Source organism: Haliotis cracherodii, unplaced genomic scaffold (assembly GCF_022045235.1).
Source record: "Haliotis cracherodii isolate W230 unplaced genomic scaffold, xgHalCrac1.p SCAF_1, whole genome shotgun sequence".
NCBI lineage: Eukaryota > Metazoa > Mollusca > Gastropoda > Lepetellida > Haliotidae > Haliotis > Haliotis cracherodii.
The window spans coordinates 12453321-12471806 of NW_027266264.1; the positions used below are offsets into that span (position 1 = coordinate 12453321).

The window sequence follows — 18486 nt, forward strand, 5'->3', positions numbered from 1 at the left end:
TTTACATGTGATCGTTTTGGGTGCTGGCTAAAACTACACAGACTTAAAACTGACCCACCCTTTCTATACCAAGAACAGAAAAATAGATCTAACCTGGTATATATTTGAACACTTGCAAATATTTTTCTGTATACAGACTGTTTTAAAATAATGAATGCAAAAATGTCGCATCCTTTAAGTGGAAAAGAATCAAAATAACATTCCATATTACTATCACACGCCATAATATATCTGAAATATTACTGACTGCCGCATAAAGAATTGCCATCTTACCCTCATGCAGAAAAATCGTGGATGTCTGCACTCTGTCGTGAGTTTCATGGAAGGATACTCGTTAGAGAGTTTTTCAATGCCACACCCATGGCACTCCATGTTAACCACCTAGAAAGCATAAAAATGTTTGTGATGCTCAATATATCACTGATATAACTATTTGTATTATAATTTATGCTTCTGCATGAATGTTTTGTAAAAGGGTTACTGTGTGGCTGAAACAATACCGATCCGACGTTAAATGTCACTTTAATTTACCTTCATATTATTATATTATGCACATCTAAACATACCAGTAAGTTATATTTCATGAATGTAAAACATCAATGCTAGAGAATAACCAGTCTCGCGATCTTCTAGAATCAAATGGCAAACTAGCATTGAAGATTATATCATAAAAAAATAAATTGGATCACTGAAAATCAGTGACGACACTTGTGTCACGTGTTTCACATCACGCTTTTCTCGGAAAGAGCTACCAACTGACCCATAGGCGATCAACAGGTACCTGTGATGGGAGTTGCACTGACCTACATCATTGTTCTTATATATGTTCTTTACAGGTCTCCAAAACGTTTATGAGATGTCAGTGCGATATAATGTGTAACTCTTTTTTATTGGTGCTTGGATATGGCAATTTCATTGTTAACGTATCTGACACATACACTTTGTGACACTTGATACTTGGAAAGCAAATCGAAAGAACGCGTTTGGGGGTAATGTAACGTACCGGGAAATAGGAGGCAGCTGGCAAACTCGGAATCACACCGTCTCACACAATAGCACACAAATTCACACCGTTTCACACAATACCACACAGAATCACACCGTTTCACGCAAAAGCACACAGAATCACACCATTCTACACAACACCACACTGAATCACACAATACCACACATAAACACACCATTCCACACAATACCACACCGTTCCACACAATACTTCACAGAATCAAACCATACCACACAGAATCACACCATTCCACACAATACCACACAGAATCACACCATACCACACATAAACACACCATTCCACACAATACCACACCGTTCCACACAATACTACACAGAATCAAACCATTCCACACAATACCACACAGAATCACACCATTCCACACAATACCACACAGAATCACACCATTCCATACAAAATCACACCGTCTCACACAATAGCACACTAAATCACACCGTTTCACACAATACCACACGGAATCACACCGTTTCACACAATAGCACACAGAATAACACCATTCTACACAATACCACACTGAATCACACAATACCACACATAAACACACCATTCCACACAATACCACACCGTTCCACACAATACTACACAAAATCAAACCATTCCACACAATACCACACAGAATCACACCATTCCACACAATACCACACAGAATCACACCATTCCATACAATACCACACAGAATCACACCATTCCACACAATACCACACAGAATCACTCCATTCCACACAATACCACACAGAATCACACCATTCCACACAATACTACACAGAATCACACCATTCCACACAATACCACACAGAATCACACCATTCCACACAATACCACACAGAATCACTCCATTCCACGCAATAGCACACAGAATCACACCATTCTACACAATACCACACTGAATCACACAATACCACACATAAACACACCATTCCACACAATACCACACCGTTCCACACAATACTTCACAGAATCAAACCATACCACACAGAATCACACCATTCCACACAATACCACACAGAATCACACCATACCACACATTAACACACCATTCCACACAATACCACACCGTTCCACACAATACTACACAGAATCAAACCATTCCACACAATACCACACAGAATCACACCATTCCACACAATACCACACAGAATCACACCATTCCATACAAAATCACACCGTCTCACACAATAGCACACTAAATCACACCGTTTCACACAATACCACACGGAATCACACCGTTTCACACAATAGCACACAGAATCACACCATTCCACACAATACCACACAGAATCACTCCATTCCACACAATACCACACAGAATCACACCATTCCACACAATACCACACAGAATCACACCATTCCACACAATACCACACAGAATCACACCATTCCACACAATACCACACAGAATCACACCATTCCACACAATACCACACAGAATCACTCCATTCCACACAATACCACACAGAATCACACCATTCCACACAATACCACACAGAATCACTCCATTCCACACAATACCACACAGAATCACACCATTCAACACAATACCACACAGAATCACTCCATTCCACACAATACCACACAGAATCACACCATTCCACACAATACCACACAGAATCACACCATTCCACACAATACCACACAGAATCATACCATTCCACACAATACCACACAGAATCACTCCATTCCACACAATACCACACAGAATCACACCATTCCACACAATACCACACAGAATCACTCCATTCCACACAATACCACACAGAATCACACCATTCCACACAATACCACACAGAATCACACCATTCCACACAATACCACACATAATCACACCATTCCACACAATACCACACAGAATCACACCATTCCACACAATACCACACATAATCACTCCATTCCACACAATACCACACAGAATCACTCCATTCCACACAATACCACACAGAATCACACCATTCCACACAATACCACACAGAATCACTCCATTCCACACAATACCACACAGAATCACACCATTCCACACAATACCACACAGAATCACACCATTCCACACAATACCACACATAATCACACCATTCCATACAATACCACACAGAATCACACCATTCCACACAATACCACACATAATCACACCATTCCACACAATACCACACAGAATCACACCATTCCACACAATACCACACATATTCACTCCATTCCACACAATACCACACAGAATCACACCATTCCACACAATACCACACAGAATCACTCCATTCCACACAATACCACACAGAATCACACCATTCCACACAATACCACACAGAATCACACCATTCCACACAATACCACACAGAATCACACCATTCCACACAATACCACACAGAATCACACCATTCCACACAATACCACACAGAATCACACCATTCCACACAATACCACACAGAATCACACCATTCAACACAATACCACACAGAATCACACCATTCCACACAATACCACACAGAATCACACCATTCCACACAATACCACACAGAATCACACCATTCCACATAATACCACACATAATCACTCCATTCCACACAATACCACACAGAATCACACCATTCCACACAATACCACACAGAATCACTCCATTCCACACAATACCACACAGAATCACACCATTCCACACAATACCACACAGAATCACTCCATTCCACACAATACCGCACAGAATCACACCATTCCACACAATACCACACAGAATCACTCCATTCCACACAATACCACACAAAATCACACCATTCCACACAATACCACACAGAATCACTCCATTCCACACAATACCACACAGAATCACACCATTCCACACAATACCACACAGAATCACACCATTCCACACAATACCACACAGAATCACACCATTCCACACAATACCACACAGAATCACACCATTCCACACAATACCACACAGAATCACTCCATTCCACACAATACCACACAGAATCACACCATTCCACACAATACCACACAGAATCACTCCATTCCACACAATACCACACAGAATCACACCATTCCACACAATACCACACAGAATCACACCATTCCACACAATACCACACATAATCACACCATTCCATACAATACCACACAGAATCACACCATTCCACACAATACCACACATAATCACACCATTCCACACAATACCACACAGAATCACACCATTCCACACAATACCACACATATTCACTCCATTCCACACAATACCACACAGAATCACACCATTCCACACAATACCACACAGAATCACTCCATTCCACACAATACCACACAGAATCACACCATTCCACACAATACCACACAGAATCACACCATTCCACACAATACCACACAGAATCACACCATTCCACACAATACCACACAGAATCACACCATTCCACACAATACCACACAGAATCACACCATTCCACACAATACCACACAGAATCACACCATTCCACACAATACCACACAGAATCACACCATTCAACACAATACCACACAGAATCACACCATTCCACACAATACCACACAGAATCACACCATTCCACACAATACCACACAGAATCACACCATTCCACATAATACCACACATAATCACTCCATTCCACACAATACCACACAGAATCACACCATTCCACACAATACCACACAGAATCACTCCATTCCACACAATACCACACAGAATCACACCATTCCACACAATACCACACAGAATCACTCCATTCCACACAATACCGCACAGAATCACACCATTCCACACAATACCACACAGAATCACTCCATTCCACACAATACCACACAGAATCACACCATTCCACACAATACCACACAGAATCACTCCATTCCACACAATACCACACAGAATCACACCATTCCACACAATACCACACAGAATCACACCATTCCACACAATACCACACAGAATCACACCATTCCACACAATACCACACAGAATCACACCATTCCACACAATACCACACAGAATCACACCATTCCACACAATACCACACAGAATCACTCCATTCCACACAATACCACACAGAATCACACCATTCCACACAATACCACACAGAATCACACCATTCCACACAATACCACACAGAATCACACCATTCCACACAATACCACACAGAATCACACCATTCCACACAATACCACACAGAATCACTCCATTCCACACAATACCACACAGAATCACACCATTCCACACAATACCACACAGAATCACTCCATTCCACACAATACCACACAGAATCACACCATTCCACACAATACCACACAGAATCACTCCATTCCACACAATACCACACAGAATCACACCATTCCACACAATACCACACAGAATCACACCATTCCACACAATATCACACAGAATCATACCATTCCACACAATACCACACAGAATCACTCCATTCCACACAATACCACACAGAATCACACCATTCCACACAATACCACACAGAATCACTCCATTCCACACAATACCACACAGAATCACACCATTCCACACAATACCACACAGAATCACACCATTCCACACAATACCACACATAATCACACCATTCCATACAATACCACACAGAATCACACCATTCCACACAATACCACACATAATCACTCCATTCCACACAATACCACACAGAATCACTCCATTCTACACAATACCACACAGAATCACACCATTCCACACAATACCACACAGAATCACTCCATTCCACACAATACCACACAGAATCACACCATTCCACACAATACCACACAGAATCACACCATTCCACACAATACCACACATAATCACACCATTCCATACAATACCACACAGAATCACACCATTCCACACAATACCACACATAATCACACCATTCCACACAATACAACACAGAATCACACCATTCCACACAATACCACACATATTCACTCCATTCCACACAATACCACACAGAATCACACCATTCAACACAATACCACACAGAATCACTCCATTCCACACAATACCACACAGAATCACACCATTCCACACAATACCACACAGAATCACACCATTCCACACAATACCACACAGAATCACTCCATTCCACACAATACCACACAGAATCACACCATTCCACACAGAATCACACCATTCCACACAATACCACACATAATCACTCCATTCCACACAATACCACACAGAATCACACCATTCCACACAATACCACACAGAATCACACCGTTTCACAGGTTACACTCATATTCTACGCAGTACTACACAGTTTCACATTCGACCTGACAGCGGACCGAACAAGCCTGATATTAATGTACTGACATGACGTCCTACAGCAATTGATTAAACTTTCTGTGAGAACATTTTTAGAAGAGGAAAGTTGTGCAGGCATTTCTAAATAAGAATACATATGGAACATAACGAAGGACCTCTAACTAATATATATATATATATATTCCATATTGTATTCCCATGTAGCATTTTATAAAAAAAAACCTTCAACTGTTTACTGACTAAATACATATATTTTTGTGACATTCTCGTACTCTAAAACCGATAATGCAGTGACATATATCATCTTTTCATCAAGAATCGGTTGTATCTAAAACATTTATCCAAAAATGCCGAAAATGATACAACATCCTGCAACCAGATGATTTCTGCATATTGGACACACACAGGCTACGTTTATATATCATGCAATGTGTGTAAGGAAACCTGTGTGTGCACTGTGATATGAATATATCATGTATCTCTCTAATCTATCATACGTTGTCTATCTACTGAAGAAACGCTTATACAGTTTTATCTAGCATTTGAATATGCGTTCACTTATGACCTTATTTTGTGCATCTCTTTAAGTATAATACGGTAATCAAAACCGCTTTCAAACGCATAAGCTTCAAGCAGTCGGGTTAGTTTGTACTTCCCATTACATTGTGACATCCACTCTGTGATATGTGGAGTGGATTTTACATACCAATCTATAACCAATCTCACCTTCAAAACTACTGTTCTAGACCCGGACACCCAAAGCTTGGCTGCCAATCTCCTTTCAGTTCAACGATGACCCGGGACAACCCCTTTACGCATATGGACTCGTCCGTACACCTCATAAGCGAGGTGGGTGTCTACAGCGCAAGTGATGGAGAGATCCCTACACAGCGTGGTCAAGTGTGTACAGTACACTATTCACGCCTGGAAGGTAGGTTTCTTACAGGATAACCTGCCCTTGTACTGGGTATTGAATCAAGTGTATCTTGTCATCCAATGTACATGCAAACCAGTCGTAATAATCAGTTCCGAGCACAATTCCGATACCAAATGCTATTCTTGGAATTAGAAGGTATTTCTTTAATGACTATGGATAGCTAAACATCACTAATGATGTAATTGCTTTATAATCAGGGCATACTTAGATTTCTGATGACTGTGGTTCTATCAGAAGTCGACAGCTTGCTCGACATGCTCCTTGTTCTCCAGCTGAGATATCATCACTGATTCATCTGTCTGGCTATTAGCGACGTGGGGTCGCTTTAAACACAGCGATATACGGTACACATTGAACATGTATGCCCCAACATGATTTTATAAGCCATTATTCTGTGCTTTGTAAATATAAAATTTTAAAAAATCTTAAGACAAATCTCATCGACATAATCTGTTAAAAAGTGACAATAGCTTTGGCTCATTGTGGGAAATGCGGTATGCTTTTGTGTATCCAAGGTTATATTCGAGGAAACATTTGTTCACACGTTCAAACTACTGACTTACGTCAAAGACACATTTTTCAAATACAATAGTGTCATACTTTCCAATGATTTTTTCCGTTGTTCGTATAATTAGGCTCCCTGTGTTTTGTATGTCCTCTTTAGGCAGATTTGCAGTTTCAGTTGTGTTTGTGACCTCATGTGTAAGAAGGCCACGCCTATCGGACCCTGCCCTACCAGAAGAGTAGTTTATTTTGTTCAAGTATCCCTTTCAAACAGTGATACAATGTTACATATACATCTGTCATATTTGTACATACCAATAACTCGGATGAGATAAGTACTAAGTGAACAATGCCTTGCATGTAAACAAGCTCGTATACATTATATAGATATATTGGTATCTCCCTGAGTCCGCCATATTGGATTTCTTGGAAATAAGGAGGCGTATGTCCTTAAATGGGTCGACATTCATCACAAGCTACCATGCAAGGTATGCGTGAGCAACTAACATGCAAATGAGCACGTTTGTGTTCGCCATTTGCATTTCTCTGTGTAAACCGCCGTCATGGCGCAACTAGACCTTGCTTTCGTCTTGGATTGCACAGTAAGTATGAAGAGATATATCGACGCAGCAAAAGCTAACATCAAGCGCATTGTTGATAAAATCGTGGCAAGTGAAAAGCGAGACGTTCGTTTGGCACTTATACAGTATCGTGACCATTTCTCCCCATGGAGAGAATTCGATACTGTGAGGGTTAGGGACTTCACATCCAGTGTACGGGCAATGAAATCATGGCTGGATGTATGTAAAGCTGTGACAGAGGGAAACGTCGTCGACGCGCCTGAAGCTGTTGCTGACGGTCTGCATGAGTTAACAAACCTTACTTGGAGAAAAGATGCAACAAAAATTGCAGTTTTGGTTTGTGATGCGCCACCTCATGGACTTGGGGGTGGTGGTGATAACTACCCTAGAGGTTGTCCACGGGGCTACGACCCTCTGAAAATTGTGAACTGCTTAGCAACAAAGGAAGTTGTGCTTTATGTTGCCGGCTGTGAACCAAGTGTGTCAGCCTACAAGGACTTCTTTACAGGCTTAGCCTATGTTACTGGGGGGCAATACGTGCCTCTTGCATCCTCTGACAACCTCGCCACCATCATTGTATGTGGCGCGGAGGAGGAGATGTCACTGGAATATCTGATGAAGACAGAAGTTGGTGCAGCCATCAAACAGTTACAAGACTCAGGTGTTGAATTTGACGATGATTTAATGGAGCTACACCTCTCTGCAGAAATGGCCAGGAAGGGTATCACAACGAAGAAGTTGAGACGAAATAAGGCCAGTTTGGGAGATGTGAGTGACAAGGCCAAGGTCATCTCCAAGATGGCTGATTTGGTAGAGTACAGGAGAACAAATCTTAGATATGTTCGCCCTGCATCCGTGGCCAGTGCTGCTGTGGGTGACGTGTTTGACGTGGAGGAGAGTGAGGTAGATTACGCCCAAGTCCAGAGAATGGTGCAGAAGTCCAAGATGAGGAACAAAGCACTGTTTGAGGACTGATATGCAGACAAACAAATCAAATATTATTTACTGTGTATCCTCATCCTGTATATTCATCCCGGTTGGTCGACTGTGTATCCATTTGTATTATCAAATGTTACACTCATACAAACTGTCTTTCATGCTTTACATCATACATATGTGGAATGTAAAGAATGATTGCGCCACTAAAGTTATGAAATTATGTGACTTCTCATTTAATAAGCACGTAAAAAAAACCTCTTGTGATCAATTTGTTAATTTCACTGGAGTGGGTGAGTGAGTATGGTTTTACGCCGATTTTAGCAATATTCCAGCAATGTCACGACGGGGTACACCTGAAATGGGCTTCGCCCATTGTACCCATGTGGGGGATCGAACCCGGGTCATCGGCGTGACGAGCTTTAACCACCAGGCTACCCCACTGCCCTTGTTGTACTGGAACCATGCATTCGTGTACAATGTTCTACTCTCCACTTTAAGGGTTATTCTATTTCCATGATATTGTTTTGTATATTATTATGTATATTTATGTCTTCAAGATATAGGCACTTTAACTAGCACTGACTTTTGGGACATTTCAAAATCCAACAAGGGACATAGGGTTTTATCAGTCATGGTGTACGCCCACGTAGCCCACTAGCCGGACTAATACGGTCTTACTCGAATGAAGAGGAACTGCTCCATGACAGCTCAATGCTAAAACCGAAACATGTTTCCCTGCTGAAAAGGTCAAATTCAATTACTGATATTTTGTTATTGTGTGGAATACGATGAGTCAGTATACACCTATGTGGTTGTTACTTCCAAGAGAACCAAGTTTGCATGAAATTAGCCATCTTGGATACCTTTAGACCAAAGTGTATAATCCAGTAATACTGTAACAAAACAGTTAAAAAGGCATAAGACTCAAGTAAACTCAAGCATATTCTTGGAAGAGATGCCTCAATTATTTCTTGGATTGTTCTATTGTTTGTTGTTTACAGACGCACTCAGCAATATTCTAGTTATATGACGGCGGTCTGAAAATATTCGTGTCTGGGCCAGACAAGCTAGTGACTGACACCATATGCATCGATCTACGCAATTGAGATATGATGACATGCATCAACCAAGTCAGCGAGCCTGACCCCCCGATCCAATTATAGTCGCCCCTTATGTCAAGCATGGATTGCTTGAAGGGGGACTAATCTCCCTTCTACCTGGTTGTCTAATACTGCCCACTAGGGCTAACCAGCTGCCGTGAATCGAATTGCTGGCTAAAGCAACTGAGTGTGACTGACATTAATTTGGATCCTATATCTATGTTTGATATTTAATCATGTAATGTCAATAGAATATAATAAAAAAAAATTAAAAGTATGAAACCCCATTTTGTCATTGCATATACCTATTGCACACTATATACGGATATAAACCGAACAAGAAGATAAAGTCGTCAATATCCCCTTCCCTGTTACATATGTACATAAATCAAACAAAGTATATGTGATAAACCTCATTATATCCCCAAAAAGGTTTGTCAATATAATTGACATTAAACAGCAAATTGTAACCTTGTTTTGAACCCGAGTTCAACTTGAAACGCAAAATCTAAAAGAACCCCTCTCCACAGCACTTGCATAATACAAAGAAAAGATAAATATTTTATGAGTTATGCCCTACCCTCGTTTGGAGTCCAACTTGTGGCCATAGAAACGCAAAACAATATCTATCCTGAAAACCACAAGGCTCCGGTTCAGTGTATGCCTGACGTGAAAACAAAGTTGCATGAATAAATATTGAATGGTATATGAGTTATGCTCCGGAAACGAAACGTGACAGACGGACCACGTTTCTACGTCCCCTGCAAAACTTCATTTGGGCGGAGCATTATAAAACAAACTATCAAAGTTAATGTGTATGTACAATTATGATTTTAGTATACAGTAAAGACGTGTACGCATTATTTTTGCAGCAATGAAGTTCAGTTCATATACATGTACGCAAAACAGCAACGACCCAGCAACGACACAGATTAGCTGACAAAGATTTCCAATTGGCATTTCATTTGTCTGGGATTCGTGAGGTTCCGGGGTAGAATAGGTCATCAGCAACCCATGGTAACCGTAAAAGGCGCCTATGCTTGTCGTAAGAGGCGAGTAACGGGATTGGGTGGTCAGCCTCGCTGACTTGGTTGATGCATGTCATTGTATCCCATCGATGCTCATGATGCCAATCACTGGATTATTTACAGACCGCCGTCATATAGCTGGAATCTTGCTGAGTGCGGCGTTAAACAACAACAAAAAAACAATCTTTGTCTGGGGTAAATATTCAATGTAAGGTTGGCTTATAAATCCAGGTTTGAAGTGATGGAGATGATCAAATACACAAACACGGTGGTGACAGCAAAGGTCAGAGATGTATCCTTACTGTGCATCTGGCTTCATCACCCGTGTGCTTCATTACCTGTGTGCTTCATTACCTGTGTGCTTCATTACCTGTGTGCTATTTGTTATTCTTACTGTACGTTTAGCTTCATCACCCGTGTGCTTCATTACCTGTGTGCTATTTGTTATTCTTACTGTACGTTTGGCTTCATCACCCGCGTGCTTCATTACCCGTGTGCTATTTGTTATTCTTACTGTACGTTTGGCTTCATCACCCGCGTGCTTCATTACCCGTGTGCTATTTGTTATTCTTACTGTACGTTTGGCTTCATCACCCGCGTGCTTCATTACCTGTGTGCTATTTGTTATTCTTACTGTACGTTTAGCTTCATCACCCGTGTGCTTCATTACCTGTGTGCTATTTGTTATTCTTACTGTACGTTTGGCTTCATCACCCGCGTGCTTCATTACCCGTGTGCTATTTGTTATTCTTACTGTACGTTTGGCTTCATCACCCGCGTGCTTCATTACCTGTGTGCTATTTGTTATTCTTACTGTACGTTTGGCTTCATCACCCGTGTGCTTCATTACCTGTGTGCTATTTGTTATTCTTACTGTACGTTTGGCTTCATCACCCGCGTGCTTCATTACCCGTGTGCTATTTGTTATTCTTACTGTACGTTTGGCTTCATCACCCGTGTGCTTCATTACCTGTGTGCTATTTGTTATTCTTACTGTACGTTTGGCTTCATCACCCGCGTGCTTCATTACCTGTGTGCTATTTGTTATTCTTACTGTACGTTTGGCTTCATCACCCGCGTGCTTCATTACCTGTGTGCTATTTGTTATTCTTACTGTACGTTTGGCTTCATCACCCGCGTGCTTCATTACCCGTGTGCTATTTGTTATTCTTACTGTACGTTTGGCTTCATCCAATTATCTGTGTTTTACTTGTTATCTATTACCTGTTGTTGTCAATGTTAATCTGCTGCTTTTCACAACATATCATGCTTATCTATGCCTCTCATCACTTGGTTGCTGTCACTCCAGTTTGATAACGATTTAAGAATCTACATCGAAACGTCGCTATATGTAATAAACCGGAAGTTGTTTATCCATAAAGTTGGACGTTTTCTTAATCCCTTTTGTTCCAATGATTAGCAGATAATACGTTGATAGATTTCTCGTTGTTATTAAATAGATTTATTTAAAGAACGGTGGACATCTTGAAAATAGTTGTCACGTGTGCTATCCCAGGCGACCAATAAGACTGGTCACTTGTGAAAACACCTGAAACAAACTGACGTGATTAGTTGAGAAATGAACACGAGTAATAATATCCCGAAACGCTACATACATATCAAAAATATTATAGTGTTACAAAGACACGTGCAGAGCTGTAGATGAATAGGATATTGTTCCTTTATGTGGATATTCACGGATAAGTTCATCGAACAAGGTAACTGCCTAATATTACACATGTAACTTTGGTCTTTTGTAATTACGATATTTGCATTTTGTATTCATTTATTTGCTGTAGCATTGCACAGAATCATTCTTGTTCCTCTAGGTTATCGTTGAGAAGCTCTTCGATGCCAAGTCTCTGTTGTTACAAGCCTTCTCGTTTGTAGGCGTGTGTATATTAAGCCAATGTGTAAAATGTGATTCCATTAGGCATTCATAAAACGTCTAGATATTTATGTCATTTTACAATTTGACTGAAAATCTGTCCATTTACTTAAAATACTGACTAAAAACTATTACGAAATTCAAAAGGGCTTAAAAGTTTCACAATAGACTAATTATGCTAGGATAAGATGTATCTTTGACATATATTTCAGTCAATTTGTAAAATAACTAAATATTTAGGCGTTTAATAAATTTGCCTCAGTGAAACTTTTATTCATTTTACACATTGACTGTAACACGATAAAATAAGCAATGCTGATATGAAATATTTAGTTTGTGTTACAAGACGAAATATTGTAAACGAAAATCGCACAATACCAAGCAGTGACTTATCTAAACTTCGCCACCATTACCGAAGCCACCACCAAAGATACCTACATTTCCTTATTAATTCCAAGACAAAACTATTTCATTTTATTATCAATGTGACGGCAAGCCTTTATATTATCAATAAAAGCGACATTTGCGCATATGATTGGCGCAGGATATGAAGCGAACTGATATTTCTGGGATATCATCCGGATATCCACGGGATAGAAATAATAAGAAAGGCAAGAACCCGTCCCCGTGAATTATCAGAGAACAGTCAACTTTTAAGACCAAGTCTCACCCGGACCTTCACGGGGCGCTTGGTTTGTATTGCTCTGTGTATCTATAAAGACTGAATGTTTCACACTCGTGAACTATTGAAGTATAACGTCTCCGGGAAAGCAGTATAAGAAAATATAATATATGGTGATACATCATGAACACAGAATAAGGTGTTGACAATATAATTATATATCTCACTAGAGGAAAGGCTTTCTATAGCATTTCTTGCAAACATAATTTTGTGTTGGGAAGTATGACGTCCTGATGGTATCAGGAGGACATACATAGACGACTAAGATGTGTATTAAAGTTTCAATAATTGTAAAATGAATTGTTACTTCCAGCGATTGTGTCCAGGTGAAATATGTTCGGCTGTTATAGGTAGATATGCATAATTATAGACAGTACGTATTGTGAACTATTTTTCATTTTAAAACTATGCGCCCCCTATCACCCGCAGAATATTAAATTGTTGGTCCCTTATCATGCATTTATAGTATGTTGAATACGGTAATACCAAAACGAAACTGTTTGCGTCGTGCTTCCGAGAACCAGGGACGGTTTCTAGAACGTGTAGACATTGATTTTATGACACACAATAGGCATCACGAATCAACTAACTTTTTGCGTAGTGCTTCCGAGAACCAGGGATTATTGGAGAATATACTGTTCAACAGACGCGTTTCTAGAACGTGTAGACATTGATTTTCTGACACACAATAAGGGCCCGTAAGTCTGGCGACGCGCTACTTCCGTTGCCAGCATTTCCGGTGACATGCCTATACTCGTGAACTAGTTCTGCTTTCGAAATGCGCGGCCGCCAAAGCTAACTCTGTAGACGGTACCAAGTAAACTACCACGCTTGGTTGTCACCGCTGTTGACAGTCGTAAAAGTTTACTTATTTCAGAATAATATGATCGGTTATTTGTCATTACTGTCAGGTTTATCGGATCCTGACTGACAACTGACAACCACGGGATCGTTCGTAAAGGTATGTGTTCTTTTCCTTACCTTTAAAATAATTTTGACAACCAGTGCGGTACTATCGTTCAGACGTGTATTTATACTGTCTCAGTGGACAGTGTTTTATGATTACGGAGGATGTGTTACATGTTTCTGTGATGTAATATTATTTATGAAGATGTAACTACTAATAGGTAGGCCACATTACCCAACTTACCACGTTATTCTGGTATCTGACAGCATGAGCAGTGTCATGGAAGCCGTGCCTTTGACAGTTTGAATAGGCATTAAATTAGGCAAGATTTGGAGGATGAAATTTGGAAAATCTATGCTATGAATATATTTTTAAACGTGAAATTTATTTTAGTATATTGTATTTATTTATATTTTTAGTAATTATAGTACTTAATAACCCAGCTATGTGTTTGGAACTTAAAATTTAATATGAACTATATATGGTCATATTTACCATGTTTACTCTGTCACACACCTTTACAAATAAATTTAAATAATATTAAGAAATTTGTTAGTTTTGAGAAGAAACTTACTTATAAATATATTTTTATGAAGGAGACAAGAGGGTTTTTATGCAATGTAGAATGTTGTGTAATTATCAAAATTAGTTTCTATATTAAATGTGAACAGATATAATAATGCAGATGTACTATTTCTTGCACGTTGGTAGTTTGCACTATAAGTTTACTCTCACCTACATGTACTTAATGACTGTATGGAAGTGCGGATGTGAAAAATTAACAAGAAAGACTCAAAACACACACACACACACACACACACACACACACACACCATATAAAATAGAAAAAAGATAATAATAAAAAAATGTTTTTGTGAAATAATTAAAAGTTTAGAGAAAATGAATGATTTCCTCTACTTTGGATGAATGCTTACTGCATGCCAAATAGATTTTCTTAGCCCTGCCTGTAAATATATTGATCCCAAAAATAATTATCCAAATTGAATAGAATAGAAGTCGTCTCATCAACATGCACCAAAAAAGAATATATGGGAAATAAACTTAAAAAACATAGTGTCACAAATCACTCAACAGTTAATCAAATAACCATGAAGGCAAGTCAATACATTATATAATGATTACTATAAGGTGGTTTCAGGTTTGTACAACAAGTAACTGCTGTTAGCATTCCATATGAATATTCACAGTGATATACTTATTTATCAAATTGTGTAAACACAATTGTGTTGGACAACGGTAATTTTACACTGTGTGTGTACTTGATGTCTAGTTCTATGTTGCTGCAGAACATGAATGGGTTTTTTCTTGGTCATACAGGAGTGAATTTTTGCTGTACAGCAACCAAAAGATGAAACAGCATCCAGCACGGAGCAACTTCAAGTCAGAAGTGGCCAAAATGCAAGACAAATACACTGAATTATGGAGGCGATCAGCAATGACATGTCCTACATTAAGAAAGATACTTAATAATAAATGAAGTGTAATGTTATTCTGAGGGAAGAAATAAAAGTGTTACACCTCGTCAGCAATATAATTGTTATAACACTGCAGACTGTGATTGATAGCAGGGGCAAGATTAAAAGATTAATAGTGATGAATGGTAGGGTTTTTTAAATTAATATTTCTGGTTGTGAGGCTCAATTGAACCAAGTAAAAAAATTGCCACAAGTCCAAAACATTAATAGATTCAACTTATCACTCAGTCAACACTGATGAACACAATTTAGTGCAACCATATTGACTTGATGCAGAGATAGAAACAATTGCACCTAGTTTTCATATATTTGTGTACCGGGTATTTCAAATATTCTGCCAATAAATCCAAGTCAAACAAATGAGGTAACTGTCATTTCACATTTTCCGCTATCCAATTGGACCAATCTGTTTTAAGATTACTGGTCAAGAAATGTTAATGTTTATTGGCTATTGTTCTATGAATCATTGTAATTTGCATGCTGGACCCTAAAACAGTGATGTGAAAACAAGACATGTTGATATTTCAACAAAGAATTCATTTCACAAAGCAGCAACTGCTATGCCATTGGTTAAGTTAAATTTTCATTGGTAAGCATCTGTTGTATTTTTGGGGAAAATTTTGACCCATAAACTGGAAATATATTATCACACATTCCATCTGCATTGGTATGATATTATATTCAATATCAATTCAGTATCATGGCTGATACCAGAAATATTAAAAAAACACTTTTTTTGTATGCATTATCCCAGACAAAAAACAATAAATAAGCTTCAGATCTATTCAGTAATTTTATTCCAAGGTCATGAGTATTAAACATTCATGGCAAATATTCCCAAATGCCAAGTCTGAACAAATAAATGTGCCAGAATGCACTGTTACTGGTGTCAGTATCTAGATTCACACTGGACTTTATGAGAGAGTCCCAATATGTTCTGCAACACCATGTTGATGACAAGTAGGTCCTGTTCCAGCAAGTGTCCAGTGTATATGGTGTATTCTGATGGTCACAGACATCATTTACAGAACCAGTACTTCAGCAAAATGTTCAGATCGAACTTTAATATGTTTACACCTGTATACACAACAAGAGTTGTTCTTTCATAGGCAATATAATGCTTGACCACAAAATATTCCAAGAAATCTGAAGATATGTTGTAGTCCGAGATGCTCTTGAGGTGCAGTTATGCTTGGCATCAAGGTAATTCTGGTGATCCATATGCATCTACTAGTGAGTAAGATGAGGAAATCTTTCTCCCCTCTAACATGGAAATATGGTCCAACTGCAAAAGATATAACACTTATGAGATCACATAATATATATTTCTAAAAAAACAACCATTTCTTACAATGCCTACATCAAGATATAATTAATAAATTAAGTATGTACATTGTACCTTCAACTGAATATGATAAACCAATGCTAAATGGGGATGTAATGATCAAATTTATTCGCATCATGCAGAATACATTTAAGTGAGGTCACTTTTCAGAGATCTTAAAAACAAACACTGCAAGGATTTAATCATCATCATTTACAAATTAGATTAATATTTTTGTGTGTGAATCAAACCTTGATATTTCAGTTCACATAACTTTATCATCGTGATATTAAATTAAGTATTGACAAAATTTGCGTTGCCAACACACACGATAGGCCTTCTTTAAATATGACTATAGTTTGTGTCATCTCCCCTGGACCTACAAATATAATTCTGTGACGTTCCCTATCAGAGCTGAACATTTATTATTGGAAAAGGCTCAGGATAGATGTAATGGAAATTTGCCATAACATTGTATGGTCCATAAACCGAGAGCATATTGCAAATAACTTCAGAACGAATGTTTTATGCTCATTTTTCAACGCCATCACCATTGTACGTGTGATGATGAACCGGTCATTATTGCCTTATCAACACTGACAATTATACCAACTTATCAGAAGTGTGCAACAAGTGAAAACTTACCTCAATATTCATGAATGGGTAGCGGCCAGTTTGACATCGACCATAGGACGTCTTGACAACACTGCAACTGCTTTGACAAGCCAACACTTACTATTCATGTTCCCCATCTCGAGTGCTGGTAGTGTCATGTTTTTCTAAGTTACACCTGCGTGTTCATAATATGATTCGCCGGGACCT

General features: G+C 39.0%; 3 protein-coding genes across 3 annotated transcripts in view; 2 read left to right on the forward strand and 1 right to left on the reverse strand.

Annotated features, from left to right (window-relative positions):
• Positions 1-7088, reverse strand: part of LOC139472808 (uncharacterized) — a 35425-nt gene extending 28337 nt beyond the window's left edge. The window contains exons 1-2 of the mRNA XM_071255290.1: positions 7005-7088; positions 274-381 (exon numbers count right to left, since the gene is read on the reverse strand). Coding sequence (XP_071111391.1) covers positions 274-372 — 99 coding nt within the window. The 5' untranslated portion in view covers positions 373-381; positions 7005-7088. The remainder of the gene's footprint in view (positions 1-273; positions 382-7004) is intronic.
• A 2-nt stretch (positions 7089-7090) lies between these two features.
• The window catches only part of LOC139472839 (uncharacterized), a 71770-nt gene continuing 60374 nt past the window's right edge, over positions 7091-18486 (forward strand). Inside the window, exon 1 of the mRNA XM_071255311.1 lies at positions 7091-7209. The gene's annotated coding sequence lies outside the window, so the exon portion shown is untranslated. The remainder of the gene's footprint in view (positions 7210-18486) is intronic.
• On the forward strand, positions 8229-11077 carry LOC139472817 (uncharacterized). The gene has a single exon (XM_071255298.1). It carries the CDS (start codon positions 8283-8285, stop codon positions 9273-9275), a length of 993 nt encoding a protein of 330 aa, XP_071111399.1. The 5' UTR covers positions 8229-8282; the 3' UTR covers positions 9276-11077.

Excerpts from the sequence above, each read along its gene's own strand:
- LOC139472817 (XM_071255298.1), top strand. The coding sequence starts at position 8,283 with ATGGCGCAACTAGACCTTGCTTTCGTCTTGGATTGCACAGTAAGTATG.